This window comes from Spodoptera frugiperda, chromosome 17 (genome assembly GCF_023101765.2).
Source record: "Spodoptera frugiperda isolate SF20-4 chromosome 17, AGI-APGP_CSIRO_Sfru_2.0, whole genome shotgun sequence".
Classification (NCBI taxonomy): Eukaryota; Metazoa; Arthropoda; class Insecta; order Lepidoptera; family Noctuidae; genus Spodoptera; species Spodoptera frugiperda.
Genome location: NC_064228.1, coordinates 5,882,172 through 5,900,444, shown reverse-complemented (window position 1 = coordinate 5,900,444; position 18,273 = coordinate 5,882,172). Strand labels below are relative to the sequence as shown.

Here is an 18,273-nt window from a genome sequence, read left to right as displayed (position 1 = left end):
TGTACAGTGTACACCTGTGTTCTGATGCTTGCAAGAGATGGTCTTATCTGATGAGGGGAGACGAGGTGGAAATCATATTTTTTGATATGGTGTTTTCTGTGTGGTGTGTGTTCTAAAATAGTCATGTTTGCAATGTGTATGTGTTGTGTATGGTTGTTTTGTTTTGATGGTTAAATGGTAACTAGTAGTAAGTATGGCATGGGTTAATCACCAAAATTCATGTCACGTGCGTTGCAAAAAAAAAACTTTTATCTTACGATTTTTTTTGTGTTTTAAAAGCAATTATTTATGAACAACTTTTAAAATTGAATTATGAATAAATGATGATGCAAATATGTTACAAGATAATACTTTTACACGACAAACACAACAAATAAAACTAATGATAAATAACAATAGACACGTATATCAGCTTCTTGCTTTAATGTTACTTCTTTCAATTTCTACAAAACATAGAAAGCCTTAATTCCTTCAAAAACCACACATCACTACAAAACCCCAACTCTTTGATAATCCCCAACACAATCCAAAAACAGATTCGAACTAAAATCATCGTTCGAATTTCAAAATGATTCAAAAAACGGTTGAATTCTAGTTCGGATCTGTTTTTGAACTGTGTTGGGCTAAATCATCGTTCGAATTTGAAAATGATTCAAGAAACCGTTTCAAACAACGTACAAACATTTCGACATTCGCTGACAATGCACCGCGATTGCCGAGTTTGTTCCCCGTGTCGGCATTCAAAATTTTCGCCGACATCGTTGTCGGCGTCCAAGGACCATTAACCGACACATTTCGCCGACGCGCAATTCACACGTCCAAATGGCACTTTGAATGGGTATTTTTATTTAGTGGATATTACGTACATATGCTAGAATATTTTCATGCTACATTGCTCTTTTTGCATGAAGGACTTCGCGTTGTTATAGTAGGGAACGAGCAATGTTTTATTAAATGTGACCTCACGGCTATTTTTTCTTCGGAAGTCTACCTTTTACTCGTCCAAACTGCAATGCTGTTACTAAAGTAGCGTAGACGTTTTTCTTTTAATAATATGTTAATATTTACTTTGACATTTAAAAGTGCGTTCCCGATCTATTTGAAATACTATATAAAATAAATATATAATATTTGAAATAAATATAATGAACATTTTGACATTGACTACGATCTCTTACTCGCCTTAAGACAAATTAAAAGACAGAGCAGGAATTAATCAGTCAAAATTATAACACTACCAATTCCACGAAACATAATATATGCATATGAAGGCCAAAGATTTTAACCATAAACCAAATAAGTAAAGTTTCACACGTAATAAATAATCTAAAATCTAAACAATTTCAATGACACACACAAACTGCAATATTTCAAAACATTGGTAAACAAACCTGTGTGCTGACATATGTATATATCGCGGGATTAGGGCGATTATTCGATATGTCGGCGTAGCTGCGTTTTGCCGACAATACCTATCTGCTTTGGCCGACACATTAGACCGACGTGAAATAAATATTAGAATGGTGTTTTTAATAGTAGTCCGGTTAATTTAGACATGTAAAGTAGCAAAAATTAGCAAGTAACGGTTTTTTAGGATTACTCTAAACATATTAAATGAAACAAGAATTATACCCGAAGGGGTAGGCAGAGGTGCTCATTACGACAAGTAATGCCGCTATAAAATGTACACCCACTTTTCACCATGTGTGTTAAAGGTCCTATGTAATAGGGGGTGAGCCTATCGCCATGTACTGGACAAAATTCGTCACATCAAAATTGAATACCTACTTAAATGTAAAACGTCCATTCAACGCGCTTTTTTATGGTATAAGCCGGTAAACGATGGTAATAATCACCTGATGGTAAGCAACCGCCGCCCGCATCATGGACACCAGAAGAGTCATAGGTGCGTTGTGGTTGGATAGTCTTTTCTCGATCAATGGACTATCCAACACAGAAATATTTATTCAATTCGAGTCAGAGATTAGAATTGACAACGAAGAGGTAGGCAGAAAACTGCTGCCATTATAATCTCATTTTGAACTTGCTGCATCGTTGGCACAATAATTGCATGTGATTTAAGTGACTGCCAAGTAATAGATCTCGAGATAGATTCTAGACTTAGATAAAATATAAATGCGTTTCCCATTCCAGCATTTTAAAATTGTACTCAGTTTATGGCATTGGCAATAGACTCATAAATAAATAACGGGTCTATCGACAATCACAATACACACTAGCTCCAGCCAGTGGCTTCGTCCGCGTTCCTGTGGGATAAAAAATCAGCTCATTTCCTGTATACCAAATTTCATCAAAATTCGTTCAGTAGTTTCAATGTGATTGATGGACAAACATCCAAACAAACAAGCTTTCATTTCACATATTAGTGTGATGTTTATACAACCCGTTATGGCTGTAGCGATGCCATTGACTGACAGTAACAGTGCGACAATCGCTGGTGATTATGGAATGTCACTTAGACTACTTTTGAACGATGTTCAAATGTAGCTTCACTAGAGAACTGACCGACATACAGACGTTATTGATATTATTATATTTGCTTTGATGTTCAAAAGTGCCTTCCTGGTCTAATTGAAATAAATGATTTTGACTTTGACTTTGATGCCTGATCCGGAGTTGCGGACTACCTAGCAGGTCACCGGGGCTCCGGCTCGAAAAGTGGGAGTAGGAACAGGGTGGTTTATAGTCAGTAAGAGTCTAACACTCCCTCTCGCCTCGCCCAAGGCGGGAGAAGTCATTGGAAAAAAAAGGAACGTGGGCGAAGCGGCCTGAAGAAGCTAGTAGACTGTAAAACCACACATAGCATTTTGAAGTACGTACTTCAAAAGCCGGAAAAACACGGAGCAACTCAAAATCGGATCCAATTCATCTTCAACATACGACATGGTATAAAAAGGGGCCGGATCAAATAATCCGTTATTATTTCCGTAACCCTTAAGCAATATTGAAAAAAATCTTATTAGGCCACGGTTGACCCCCGACTACATTACTTAGGGTCGAATGGACCCTTTGTACAATGTGAAAAATTCGTAGACACAAGATGGAAAGGAAAAACTTCCTTGAGGAGATGAATTAAATTAATTTTGTCTTCATTTTCTTGTAAAAGGGTTCATTTTGTTTAGTCTATTAGAAGTGGTTTACCTGTAGAAAAATTGGGGTTTACATTCTTTATAGGTACGCAATTTTATTTGACAATAGCTAATTATATGAGTTTTTGAGGGGGGGGGATATCATCAATGACTTTTCCAGCCATGGGCGAGGCGAGAGGCAGTGTCAGACTCTTACTGACTAAAAACCACCTCGTTCCTACTCCTGCTTGTCAAGCCAAAGCCCCGGTAACTAGCTAGGTAGTCCGCAGCTCCGTGATTATAGGGTTGTCATTATGTTAATTGAAAAGTATTTGGTAGTATAAAACATAGTACAACGTTACGCTTTTTAATATCCAAAGGGGTAAGCAGAGGTGCACTTTCAGAGTTAAACCCACTTTTCATCTGAAGTGTTATGAGTTATAAGTAAAATACTTTTTACAAAAAAAATAAACCGACTTCACTAAAAAAGTTAAAAATAACTTTAATTTCGGAAGTCGGTGTTTCTCGGTATTATTTGTTTGTTACACCGACTTCCGAAATTAAAGTTATTTTTAACTATTTTATTTTTTTCTCAAAAGTATTTTATTTCACACTTTTTAGTTGCGATACTCAGTATCGCAACTAAAAAAGTCGGTTAAAATTCTCTATCTCAATAACTACTTTATTTATTTATTTGTATTGTCACAGTCACTTAATTAACTTTATTGTGATTTCTATGTGAGTATGAAGTTCCATTGGCCATTTCTGGTCTTCTTCATCAGTTCCACCTCTTCAAAGGTTACTTTTTGACTGTAAATGCTTCAATTCTAGATGAATATACCAAAATCACTATATAGTTCCCTATAATATTTGAGGAGTTCCCTCGATTTCTCTAAGATCCCATCATCAGATCCTAACTTGGTGACAATGGGACCACCTCAGAACTATCTACTTTCGAACAAAAAAAGAATTTTGAAAATCCGTCGACAATTGACGGAGTATTCGATGAACAAACATACAAAAAAAAAAAAAAAAACAAACAGCCGAACATAGTACCTCCTCCTTTTTGTGAAGTCGGTAAATAGGGAGTGAGTCGATTGCCATACAGACTGTGCTGATACAATAAATACTGAACTTATAGGGTAACCTTGCATCTAGACACACGGCAGTGTGTCCGCCAAGTTCGAGCAAAAAACCGACACACCGGCCGTGGGTTATATTACACGAACCATTTCGGGCCAAGTTCGACCCACCTATAACTCAAAATCTATTTTATCTACGCATATGAAATTTCTAGTATCTGTCGAGATCTACTTACTTATCTAAAATACAAAATTTCATTAATGTACCTATTGTAGGTCTTGAGATATTGACGTCAGAAAATCGCTATTTTTACTATACACTCACTGACTGACTGACTCACTCACTCACTCACTCAAAAAACCTAGACCACTTCCAATAGTCGTATTGACTTGAAATTTGGCATGGAGGTAGGTCTTTAGGTCAAGGTAAAGGAAAAAATCTGAAAATGGCCAAGTACCAACAGTGAGTCAGTTTTAAAAATAATGAAGGTGTAAATTCATACCCCTAAGAAACTAAAAAAAAAAAAAAAAAAAAATTATCTATATCTTCCAATGGTCGTACCGACCTAAGTTCGTTACGAAGGTTTGTATTTAGTCAAAGTAAAGTAAAATAAGAAAAAAAGAAAATAAACAAAAATTACAAAAATAAATGAAATCCCACCCAAAACATAAATGTGAAAGGCTGCCAAGTTCGATAATATTGGAATGCTTCGCCTATAAAAGAAGTGAGATCTAAATAAGTACCAAGTTCCATACACAGACCTCAGTTAAAAATGATATAACTTGGCAAGTTTTAATAGAAAATTATAACTCGACTCATTGCGTTTAGTAGGTTTATAACAAAGTGTGTGAAAACTTGCCAACTTGTTATATCATTTTTAACTGAGGTCTGTGTATGGAACTTGGTACTTATTTAGATCTCACTTCTTTTATAGGCGAAGCATTCCAATATTATCGAACTTGGCAGCCTTTCACATTCATGTTTTGGGTGGGATTTACATACAAAAATCAATACCATATTGGTATTTCTGGTTTTAAATAAAACACCAAAATAACCGTCATACAAAAACAAAACGTATTTCCATTGTTTTAACGTTGTTATTGCATCACGCGCCATCGATTCTGAAAAGCGCAAATAGCTAGGTTCCTCGAACCTTTAGAAATTCAGCGATGCAGCGGTGAACTGATTTTTTCCATCTGAGAACATAAATCACGCTAGCGGCTGGATGGGGAAAAGCCAATATTTTGTTCTCTGTAAATATATGGTTTTTCTGATGCGATGTTGTATGCAAGTTTGACAGGACTTTTTAACCGATTAATAAAAGGACGTTTTCGGTTTGACCTGTATGTGTGACATTGTGTGAATATGTATTTTGTATTGTTACTGTGTTTTGGTACTCGATTGTCTCGCGTTTGGCTGAACCAATGTTGATGCGCTTTTCTAGACTTTTAATATTTTTCAGACTTGTTTTTAGAGACAGGAACATCAACCAATGACACGCCGGAAGCCCGGTAACCCGCTAGGCAGGCCGCAGCTCCGAATATTTTTCAGCCTTAGGAGAAGGTTTAGATATATTATCCGACTTAAAAATTAAGGTTGACACGTGCCGTCTATACGCGGGCGATGACACAAAGATTACTTGCCTAATCAGCGTTGTAAACAGTCGATACAAACTAAAAAACAACAACTACAACAACACTTTTACGCTGACATCTTTAGAATACAATAAAATCTATACTAATCTATACTAATATTATAAAGCTGAAGAGTTTGTTTGTTTGTTTGTTTGTTTGAACGCGCTAATCTCCGAAACTACTGGTCCGATTTGAATAATTCTTTTGTGTTGGATAGTCCATTTATCGAGGAAGGCTATAGGCTATAAAACATCACGCTATGACCAATAGGAGCCGAGCAGAGCGGGTGAAACCGCGCGGAAGTGGCTAGTATATTATAAAGCTTAAAACAGCACAATACATAGAACTACAATAAGCATTTAATTCCAACAGGAGTAGCAATGACCATTCGACTACGTCAATTCATCGAACCGTGACAGCTGACCGCAAAACTCCTATCATTTTTCTCCATTCATAAATCGATCTCTATAGCTGGCCAACCAGAGATGGATTCAAATTGCAGAGCGCCATAGGCAAGTATCTCACAGGCGCCCTTAATGTTTCTGGCGCCCCACTACTCTGAGAGCAACAGGGTTTTTTGGAGGGGGAAAATCATCCAATGACTTCTCCCGCCTTGGGCGAGGCGAGAGAGAGTGTCAGACTCTTACTGACTAAAAACCACCCCGTTCCTACTCCTGCTTTTCGAGCCGGAGCCCCTGTAAGCCCGCTAGGTTGTCCGCAGCTCCGAAGGGGCTACAGGGTAGATGACTATTTTTTGATTATGAGGGTAGGCAAAGACTGGAACGCCAACTGCCATGATTCTTATACGCACTACACAATAATAGACAAGAGACAAATTTTTATTTTAATATCCGTCTTGTAGATTATTTTAAAATATTATAAACGTATTTTTTTATATTCTTACGGAAACAAAAACTTTCGAAGATATATTTTATTAGATTTGAAATATTGGGTGACCTCAAGTCTAAGTACGTTTTGTACGTAGAAATAACGTATTTGTTCCCAATCCTAAACTTTGATTCGTTTTTATTAAGCGTTGTTATCTTATATGACTAAAGAGATTTTTTAATTTTCATACTCCGTCATCATCCCTATTGGGCACATGCGTCTCGTGGCGCCCCTCTATAACCTGGCGCCCTAGGCACTTGCTTAGCTTGCCTTAGAGATAAATACGGCTCTGAGGTAAATGCTCCTATTTTGGCACGGTCTCAAGAAATATGAGCATGTTTCTTTGTTGGGCCTGAATGGTGAACCTACTTATTGACAGAGCATCGGAAGAACGTTTAGAAGTTCAGTAAATAATATTTATTTCAGTATTAAAATGGTTTTATTTTTATGTTAATGTTGTTCAAGGTATGGATGTAACGTGCATACCTTGAACGTTTACACATACTTGTGTGATTTTGGTATGTTTTTAAACGCACCCATTTTTGAGGGAGGAAGGGAGAAAAATCATGTAATGACTACTCTTGCTTTGGGCGAGCCAAGAGGGAATATCAGACTCTTACTGACTGCCCCAATAACCCGTTAGTTAGTGTGTAGCATCCGGTCGTCATCAGCTCTACTGGGCCCCATCTATGGCACTAGAGGAAAATAGTAAAAAATAATTCTAACCAAAACTCTTTAACTTACCGGCTGGAAAAACACGAAATATGGACGAAACTACAAACATCGACATATCGATACAAGAATTGAATATCGCAACCCAAAAAGGTTTTTCTGTCCACGCTAACAAAATTTAATTTGTCACAACAAATCAATCGGTTTAGATATATTGCATTGGAAATATTGACAGGCCACCCAAACGACCGCAATGTAAAACCGACGGGTTTTAGCGCAAAATGGTGCAAACTTTATCAAAATTTTTGTAGGCAAAAATACTTCATTTTATACAAGGAAATGAGAGTACCACAGATGGGGCCCAGTAGGGCTGATGCCTGATCCGGAGCTGCGGACTACCTAGCGGGCTTACTGGGGCTCCGGCTCAAAAATCAGGAGAAGGAACGGTTTGGTTTTTAGTCAGTAAGAGTCTGACACTCCCTCTCGCCTCGCTCAAGGAGAAGTCATTGGATGATTTTCATCCCTCAAAAAAAGGCTCCCGTTTTGTGAATTTGACCTTTTCATATTCCATTCAAATGTTGTCAATTAGTTTTACTTACTGACACTGATGATTTGTGCTAATACGACTGCGGTGAGACGTGAAAATATTTGCATACCTGTAACAAAATATAAACCATATTTCAATTATACATATCAAATTAATAATATTATGCTTCAGGACTTGATAACGTTAGACACTTGCTATGCTTGCTAGCTTCACTGACGGACAATTCAATTTGACGTTTCAAATATGCCTAATTAAGGATTAATTGAAATAAATGCTTTGACTTTGAATCACCAATATTATAAATGCGAAAGTTTGTGTGTTAATTGTGTTTAATATTCAATCGCGTCAAAACGACTGAAGAGGTCGAAATAAAATTTAAAACAGGTAGATTATAATAATAATAATAATAATTCGAACATAATTATATATTAATATTTACTTTCGAACATAATTATATATTAATATTTACTGTATATTACGCATAATAATAATAATAATAAAGTCCGCAAGGCAGCTTGTGGCGAGCTGTTGGGCAGTGGCGACCCCACGGACCTGACTCCCGGGAGAGGCCCTACTTCTTAACTCCGGTTAGTACTCGTGACTATCCGGAGTGGCCTCTCCTACCTCACTCTTGCCTTAATCGGCTGGTTTGAGTGGAGATTCGCAAGAGTGGAGTTGCCTTCAGCTCCACTTGGGGGAAGGACGTATCCCAGTAAGATGCTGGTAGGGGTCTTGACCGTACTTCCGGGATTGCTCTGATAGCCGTGGGATGCCTCCCCTTCCTCAAGCAGCTCAACGGATGTTGCTTCCCTTGTCGCTACATGCTAGCGGCCGTTTCCGGGGGCCCACTATTGAGTTTGCGAGTCACCCCCTGCCTGTTTATCCGTATTTTTCAATATTGGTCAGGGGCAGGGGCCATAGTCCCCATAGTTAACCGGTTAACTATTCCACAGCCACCCACACCCATATCCCTATCATTTCCTTTTACCATATCTCACAATAGTCCTGCATCAACCGGGGATTGTCCTTTGGTGTACTTCCATAGTGCATACAGGGATAATCGCCGGCTGATGTCCCATTACATTTAGATTAAAATTGTTCAACGGGCCTCTGCGAGTTGGCTTCGGCCCCTCGTACGCCTTCCAAAGGTCCGGGACCCTGTGGTCCCGTGATGATGTAAGGAACAAACATAATAATAATAATAATAAGCGACCCCACGGACCTGACTCCCGGGAGAGGCCCTACTTTTTAACTCCGGTTAGTACTCGTGATTATCCGGAGTGGCCTCTCCTACCTCACTCTTGCCTTAATCGGCTGGTTTGAGTGGAGATTCGCAAGAGTGGAGTTGCCTTCAGCTCCACTTGGGGGAAGGACGTATCCCAGTAAGATGCTGGTAGGGGTCTTGACCGTACTTCCGGGATTGCTCTGATAGCCGTGGGATGCCTCCCCTTCCTCAAGCAGCTCAACGGATGTTGCTTCCCTTGTCGCTACATGCTAGCGGCCGTTTCAGGGGCCCACTATTGAGTTTGCGAGTCACCCCCTGCCTGTTTATCCGTATTTTTCAATATTGGTCAGGGGCAGGGGCCATAGTCCCCATAGTTAACCGGTTAACTATTCCACAGCCACCCACACCCATATCCCTATCATTTCCTTTTACCATATCTCACAATAGTCCTGCATCAACCGGGGATTGTCCTTTGGTGTACTTCCATAGTGCATACAGGGATAATCGCCGGCTGATGTCCCATTACATTTAGATTAAAATTGTTCAACGGGCCTCTGCGAGTTGGCTTCGGCCCCTCGTACGCCTTCCAAAGGTCCGGGACCCTGTGGTCCCGTGATTATGTAAAGAACATAATAATAATAAACTTTATTGTACACCTTTTACAATTCAGACAAATAAATATAAGTAGCGCTAAGTGGATGGTAGGGTACAAAGGCGGCCTTATCGCTTACAGCGATCTCTTCCAGGCAACCTTTGGGTGGACGGAGATGGTGAATGTTAGTGGAGGTGGTTCTAAGTGTACTTACATATAAATGAATATACAATTACATACATACACAAATACATACATATACATACATACATACATACCTACATACATACATACATACATACATACATGCATACATACATACATACATACATATATACACAAGAAATAATAGTTATGTTACAAATGACAAGAAAATGTGGTAGCAGAAAGAAAACGACTGCAAGGAAATAATGACGCTGTGTTACAGCTTGGAAAGATAGTGATCCTTCACGAGCACCTTAAAAGTAGCGAGCGACTGTGCCTGCCTTACTGAGAGTGGTAACGCATTCCACAGTCGCACGGCTCGAACCGTAAAAGATTGGTCAAAGGCTCTGCTTTCATGTTGAGGCATCTCAAGCTTGAGTCTCTCCGATGACCGTACTGGTCTAGAATGTGTGTCATGACAGAACCTGAAACGTTCCTTGAGGTAATGGGGGTAGCAGGATTAAACAGTATATTGTATAGAAGAGATAGGATATGAGTATTCCGGCGAAGGCGGATCGGCAGCCACTTGAGTTTCGCACGATATTCGGAAATGTGGTCATATTTGCGTAATCCAAATATAAACCTTATACTAAAGTTTTGGAGTCGCTCAAGTTTATCTAACTGCGCTTCGGTAAGATCCGGATAGCTGACGTCGGCATAATCGAGAATGGGAAGGAGAAGTGATTGAGCTAGCGCAATTTTAGTAGCAGTTGGAAGAAAGTTCCGAAGTCTGCACAAAGACTTCGCAGATGCAAACATTTTCCGACTGACAGTGCCTAGTTGAGGTCCCCAGCAAAAGTCTTGGTCCAAAACAATACCCAAGTCCTTTACAGTACCACTATATGGTATTGTAGCACCGTCGAAAACTATGGGTGGCATCTGTGTCCACGCAATCTTGCATCGTAAACGAGGGCCACCGACAACAATGACCTGGGTCTTCGTGGGATTCACCTTTAGGCCGTAAGCCGTACTCCATTCGGATATACGAGCCAAGTCAGTGTTAACCATCTTGACTGCTTCGGAAAATTCATCAGGAGGTGCTTGTGAGTAAATTTGCAGGTCGTCGGCATACAGGTGGTAGGAAGAGAGAAGTTCGTTAGAGATAGAATTTATGAAAATTGCGAAGAGTAAAGGAGAAAGAACGCCCCCCTGTGGTACGCCAGCAGCCGTATCAGACCAGGAAGAGTATGTACCCTCGACGGCAACACGCTGCCGGCGGCCACACAGGTAACTACGAAAGAAATCAATCACAGTTGGAGATATGTTGAGAGAGCTCAGTATTCCAAGCAGTATATCGAAATCCACGGTATTGAAAGCGTTGCTAAAATCTAGCAAGGTGAGGAGAGTTAAATTACCGTTTTCAATACCGGATCGTATGTCGTCGGTGATTTGGACTAGAGCCGTAGTGGTACTATGTCCCTGACGAAACCCGGATTGGTAGGGATTAAGGAGACGGTGTTTGGTAAGGAAAACACTAAGCTGGTTATAGATTAGACGTTCAAGGACTTTGGAAAGGAAAGGTAAAATAGAAATTGGACGGTAGTCGGAAAAGGATTCAGGATTTGGTTTTTTGGGTAGTGGTGTGATTTGCGCCTCCTTCCATGCAGAAGGAAAGACGCAACTGGATAAGGAATGGTTAAGGATATGACAGATGACAGGAAGGATTTCATCCAAGACAGGGAGTATCATCTTACGGCTGATACTGTCACTCCCCACTGCATTGGAACTGATGGATACAATGCTCTTTCTAACATCACAAGCTGTGACTTGATTAAAGGAGAATGGTGAATAGTCGGGAGAGGGAAGAGAAGAAAGATAGTTTAAAGTCTTAGACTTTATAGACCCATTAATATAGGGTGAAGAGGAGAAGTGTTTGTTTAAGGATTCGATATTTAGATCGTTGGTGATAGGATTTTGACGCTGTTTGCCAATTCCCATCGACCTTAGAAATGCCCAAACCTTGGCTGGGTCACCATTTTCTACAGACTCATGAATATGGCGGCGTTGAGCATCCCTACACATCCTGTTGCTCCGATTACGAGCTGCAATGTACTCATTACGGTTCACTGGAGTTGGTTGATGTTTAAATTTGGCTTTCGCTGCTGCCTTTCTGTGAATCATAACTCTGATCTCGTCTGTTAGCCACGGCGCTGGTATATGTTTCATTTTTACAGGTCGGATTGGGGCATGAACATCATACAATTCGTTGAGCTTTTTGCTAAACACCCCGATTTTATCATCAATTCCCTCAGCAGCAAGTAGCTCAGACCAGTCAATGCTGCCGGCGTCCTCACGAAGCCTGTCATGGTCCATGCCACCAAAATTGCGCTGAAGGAGAGTTTTAGGTTTACATTTAGGAGGAGAGAGTTTGTAGGAAAGGAAGATAAGGTCATGATAGGAAAAGTTGTCAGCAGAACATTGTCCGTGCTTTACAACGTGCTGGTCAGACGAGACAAGGATAAGGTCAAGAAGAGAAGGTGAACAGTTAGGAAAGTGGTGAGTGGCACTTAGAGGAAGAAGAGACAAGTTGAAGGATTGAGCGATGGATTGAAGGGAAGTGGAGCGAGAATCCTGTTTCAGGAGACAGGTGTTAAAGTCACCCATTATTATGCTGTGACTGTAAGAGGGGGCTAATTTTAGAAGTAAATTTTCGAATGAGGAGAAATAATCGATACGTAAAGAAGGACAGTAATAGACCCCGAGCAATACTCTGGTATGTCGCAGAGTTAGTTCCAGGAAAAGATGCTCACCAGCGTTCTGCGGCGGAGGCTGCGGTGACATATCAATTATTTTAAAGGAAATGTTTGACCGGAGGTATATGGCAACACCGCCGCCGCCGCAGCTCGTGCGATCATTTCTTATTAACTGATATCCAGGTAGAGAGTAGGAAGTAGAGGGAAGACAGGGTTTTAACCAGGATTCAGAAACTAGGATTGCATGGATACTCTTACAGTCAAGATTTGCCAGCATATCGTGGTAATGAGCCGGAATACTCTGTGCGTTTATATGGACTACATTAAGATTTTTCGGTACATCGGAGAAATGTGATTCAAGTGTGTCAGAAAGTGAAGGAAAACTGGTAAAGCTGTCTTGATCAGAATTTGCTGAAGCAAAACTATCATTAACACTCTGCGTGTCGTTCATTATAAAGTATAAATATAAAATAATAAAATATATATAATGTATGCAATAAATAAAAAAATAATAATAAAAATAAAAACAATAAGTTTTAAAGTGGGTTGTGTGAATACACAGGTCCACCTGCCGGTTCCGTGTCACAATACAAAAAAATAAAATAAAGTAAAATGTAAGACTACCTCACACAATGCTCCGTTCGGGCAAAAATCCCAGTGAAAGATAAATAACTAGATAAATAGATAAGTGAAAAAATAGTTGCGGTCAAAAAGAGAGGAAGACACATATCAGAAATCAGATAAAAAATATTTGTGTACATAATAAATAGTAATAAATAATATTTGATATCATCTGCACTGATATTGCCTATGGTTTCATAGACAATTCACGCATCTGATACCAAACCTGGAACGCAACTGTTAACTTCACATTTGACGGGTGTCAAACGTCAGTAACAGCAAACATTCGTAAACAATAAAATGATTTTATTAGAGTGGGGTTTGACAATCTGTATTTAAATATAATAACGTGGAATGGTAAATATATAGAAAATAGTTAAAATATAGAAGGGTATAGGAATAAAATATAATATAATAATGATATGTTAAGATGGGTAGAGGCAATAAATACATCAAAGTAATAAATATAATGTTGTGAAGGTATTCGATTACTACCTCAAGACAAAGGAAATAGGAAGTGAAATTGTTACCCGAACGCAGCAGGATTATCGAAGTCACTTTTTAGTGGCGCCGCGCTTCCCTCTCCGTGCCACTGCCGCAGGAGATCGCTCGGGAACTGCTGCAGGAGACTGCTCGGGAACTGCTGCGGGCTCGCCAATCGCACGCAATTCAGTGAGACTCGCAATGCGGTGCCTGACGCCATCCGGTCCCAGGACGTAGATGTGGCCCGCTTTAGTCCAGCAGTTCGCCACACCAAACCCATTCCGCGCTGCCATGAAGACCTGGTGACGTGTCTTCGTCAGGAACTCCGATATTGTGATACCCGTGCCCTTTAGTTTGGTCTTATTGTACCAGACCTTGTCACGGGTATCTACATCCTGCATCTTGACCAGTATGGGTCTGGGTTTTGTCTTGCCGGGGAAGCTGCCCACCCGGTGACATCTACGGACGTCAGAGGTAGTGAAGCTATCCACTTTTAGCTTCTCCTGGACCATGCTTGCAACCACCATTGCTGTGTTTTCATTCTTGTTCTCAGGGACTCCGTGGATCAAGAGCATCTTTCTACGGCCTCTCATCTCCAACGCATCCATGTCCCGAACAAAGAAATCCATCTGCCGTTGCAGACACTCAAGTGCATCAAAAATGAACCGCTTGAATGCCCAGTAGTCCTGTGCCAAGCTTGAGGTGCCGCCAGATGCAAGTTTGGATGGCGTACCGCTATGCCCAGCTTCAAATTTCGCCATCCTTTCTTGAAATTCTGCCCTCATCGCAGCCAGCGTTCCGTTTACAGCATCCACTGCCTCCATGTTGTTGGTGATATTGTGACTGTAGTTTTATTTATATTTAGTGATAAGGATGACACACGAGACCAGCAGGCAGTGCCTTTCAGTATGTACTTATTGTTCTAAATAATATATATAATTTAAATTAAATAATTTATTTTTGGGGGAGACGCCCTTCTTATGTGTTTCACTTATAGTCTGGAATAACACATAAGCTATTTTTTATCTAGAAGCACTAGTAGTTAATAATGTCTCGTCCATTTCATTTCTAAGAAATGCTCTTAGCCTTATTAGAGAAATAAAGGAAAATACCCTTCAGACTGATAAATCCAGTAATCGGATATGTACCTAAAGAGAATTGTATAGCTAAGCCTGAAGAAGCCGATCTTCGGTCTATTCCCGACGCTAATCACTATTACTATTTCTAGAATCGAATTTACTATAGACAAATGTAATAGGCACACACAGGATACAATTAGTTTGATATTTGATGCACCTATAATTGAGATTTCACTTTTTTGTAACGTTGATAAGTCTGCGTTTGGCCACCCGCTTACTGCGAGAACGGCGATACGAAGATGTGGCCAAAGATGAAGCACTCACACTTTGAAAGTACCTATACTCTGACCTTGAAAAGACTTTGAATCTTCTTTGATTTGGCAAACTATTTATAACTAGTGTGGGAGAGCCATGCTTCGGCACGAATGGGCCGGCTCGACCGGAGTGATACCACGGCCTCACAGAAAACCGACGTGAAACAACGCTTGCGTTGTGTTTCGCTGTATGAGTGAGTTTACCGGAGGCCCAATTCCCCCCTTCCCAATCTTCCCCATCCCCGATTCCCGAACAACAACCCTTAAATTCCTAACTCCCAAAAAGCCGGCAACGCACTTGTAACGCCTCTGGTGTTTCAAGTGTCTATGGGCGGCGGCGATTGCTTACCATCTTACGTATGCTCGATTACCGGCTTGTTTCATAAAAAAAAAAATAACGGCAACGCGTCTTATGGAAGCATGGTGAATAATCCGAAAACCTTCTTCGTTTGAGAAGAGGTTTTAGCTCAGTAGCTACTGGATGCAGGTCGCTTCCAATTGGTCAATCTAGATCTTAGTGGAGACCTATGTTTAGCAGGGGATGTCATGTGGTTGATATGACGATGATGATGCATGTATAATTTATTTATTTATTTATTTTACTTAATTAGAACGGCCGCAGGCCAATTACACTAATTAAGGACACGACTATCACACTGACTTCTCACAGTACTTCAGACACACAGACAAGATTTTCTTCCATTCATCGGCAAAAATATCACAATCTGTACCGTCCAAGAGAGCGTTGAGCGCGGCAAGTGACCTCGGTATAGGTGAATTAGCACGAGCCACAGTACAACAAGCGGGAACGGCGAAAAGTTTGTGTTTCCGGCTACGACAGTAGTTATTCGGGACGAATAGCCGAGTCAGTTTTTCGTGCAATTCTGTTGCTAGGATTTTACCGTGAAGGATTTTGCACATGGTTCCGATCTGATCACAATTTCTCCTGACCTCTAAAGAATTATACCCAAGGGTACCCAGAAGGAACTTTGTGGGGTACATGAATGGATAATATCCATGCAACTGTTTATACAGGAATCTCAGGAATGCCTTCTGTACCATTTCCAAAAGTAAAATGTATGTGCTTTCATACGGGTTCCATACCGCGGCACTAGTTTCGAGTTTGCTGCGTACGAGTGCATTATAGAATAAGCTTGCTTGCTAGCTTGTTAAGTGGAATGATGATATCCGTAAAGTTGTAAACTATTTTAAACAATAAACTAAAGTGAAAACTTTATAAAGCAATCACGTAATACACATAAAGCCTTACTAATCCACAAACTTGGTAAGAATTTCAAAATAATTCCTCCAAGCCAAGACCTCAGTAATATCATGGAAACCTTTGATGGTATGAAAACAAATTTAATTGACATTATCAGTTGTCTGGAGACTCGCGAGTTTGTTCTCAAAACACAATTACGCCGGGAGCCAAGGTGCGTGTGGGATGAATAGATATAATGTGCTGGAATAAGGCGTGGTCTTAATGATAGCGGTTATGATTGCATATATTACATACCTATATTATAACCTAAAGATTTGCCATTTAATTTCTCAAAGGAATGGATAATGGTGCTTTTTCACCAGAAATGTGCTATGCTACGTTGCTGTGGATGCGTTTGGCTTCCACCAATCGTATTCATTGGTACTCATGGCTTAGCACTGGTCTTAGCCAAGCTATGTTTTTTTATATGGAAAGATGCGTGATAAGGATGTGTCCCTACTATCGATACATCGTATACTCGATTGACAAACTTAGAATTGCTAACCCGCAAAAGGTTGACCACTTGTAACGCCTCTGGTGTTTGGGCATGGGCAGCGTTGCGCTGATTGCTTACTATCCGTTGACAGGTTACCGGTTTATACAAAAAAAAAAACACATTAATTTAAATGTACGATCCATTTAACCCATTTCATACGATAAAAACATCTACGTGCTTAGTTTAGAACAAAACCATTAAACCATTCAATAAATACACTCGCGAGCAACCAAATCGACTCAACCTACATATGCGCATTCGTAGATGTTTTCTTAAAAAATACTGAATTGTTTTTCAATTCCGATATACCATTAGAAAGCTTACAACTTCAGCTTTAAATTGGTACTATTATTATAAAAATTGTATCAGCACTTTTTAAAATATTAAACTTAATTCAACGGACAAGAGTATTTGCTCACTACGACACCAACAAGTTATAACACAAACTACCCCTATAAAAGCTCCACATTAAAGTTAACTTTATCTGTGGCTTATCGAAAGTTGATCATACACATCTCCGTAAAAACGCCTCATTTTATTTCCAAAAATTATGGATAGGACACCAGAAAAAGCCGCTCAACTCGTTGCTCTACTGGAACAAGGACTTAGTCAGCGAAGAGTTGCTGCTCCGCTGAGTTTGAGCCAATCTGCAGTATCAAGAGTGTACAGAAGGTATCAAGATACTCGTGCCTTCAATTGAAGACCAAGAATAAGCCGCCACCGGTCCACCTCGGAGAGAGACGACCGTTTTATTATTTCAACTTCACTACGAAATCGTCACTTGACCGGTGTCGATGTTCAACAGGAACTCAGAAGAGTTCGAGGAGTGGCTGTCAGCGAGTGGACAGTACGAAGACGGTTGAAGGAAGCCAACCTCACCCCTAAACGGCCTGCCACGGGCCCGAAATTGACGACCCGCCATCGGCAAGCGCGCCTTCAATTTGCCCGAGAACACCTCGATGTAACAATTGGCCAGCGGAATACGAACAATGGACTGGCCAGCGCTTAGCCCGGACATGAATCCAATTGAACACTTGTGCCGTGCAGACACATTCTGCATTCGTCAGTAAATAAGACTGGCTCCATTGGTCCATGCTCCAATCGAGTTGTTCTCGGGCTAATTGAAGGCGCGCTTGCCGGTGGCGTGTCGTCACTTTCGTGCCCGTGGCAGGCCGTTTAGGGGTGAGGTTGGCTTCCTTCAACCGTCTTCGTACTGTCCACTAGCTGACAGCCACTCCTCGAACTCTTCTGAGTTCCTGTTGAACATCGACACCGGTCAAGTGACGATTTCGTAGTGAAGTTGAAATAATAAAACGGTCGTCTCTCTTCGAGGTGGACCGGTGGCGGCTTATTCTTGGTCTTCAATTGAAGGCACGAGTATCTTGATACCTT

General features: G+C 40.4%; 2 protein-coding genes across 4 annotated transcripts in view; both read right to left on the bottom strand.

The window, feature by feature from the left end:
- Positions 1-18,273, bottom strand: part of LOC118276605 (nephrin-like) — a 477,612-nt gene that overhangs the window by 231,988 nt on the left and 227,351 nt on the right. The gene's annotated exons all lie outside the window — the stretch shown is intronic.
- On the bottom strand, positions 13,607-14,555 carry LOC126911622 (uncharacterized). Its single transcript, XM_050699669.1, has one exon. The coding sequence runs from the start codon at positions 14,553-14,555 to the stop codon at positions 13,803-13,805; it is 753 nt and encodes a 250-aa protein (XP_050555626.1). The 3' UTR covers positions 13,607-13,802.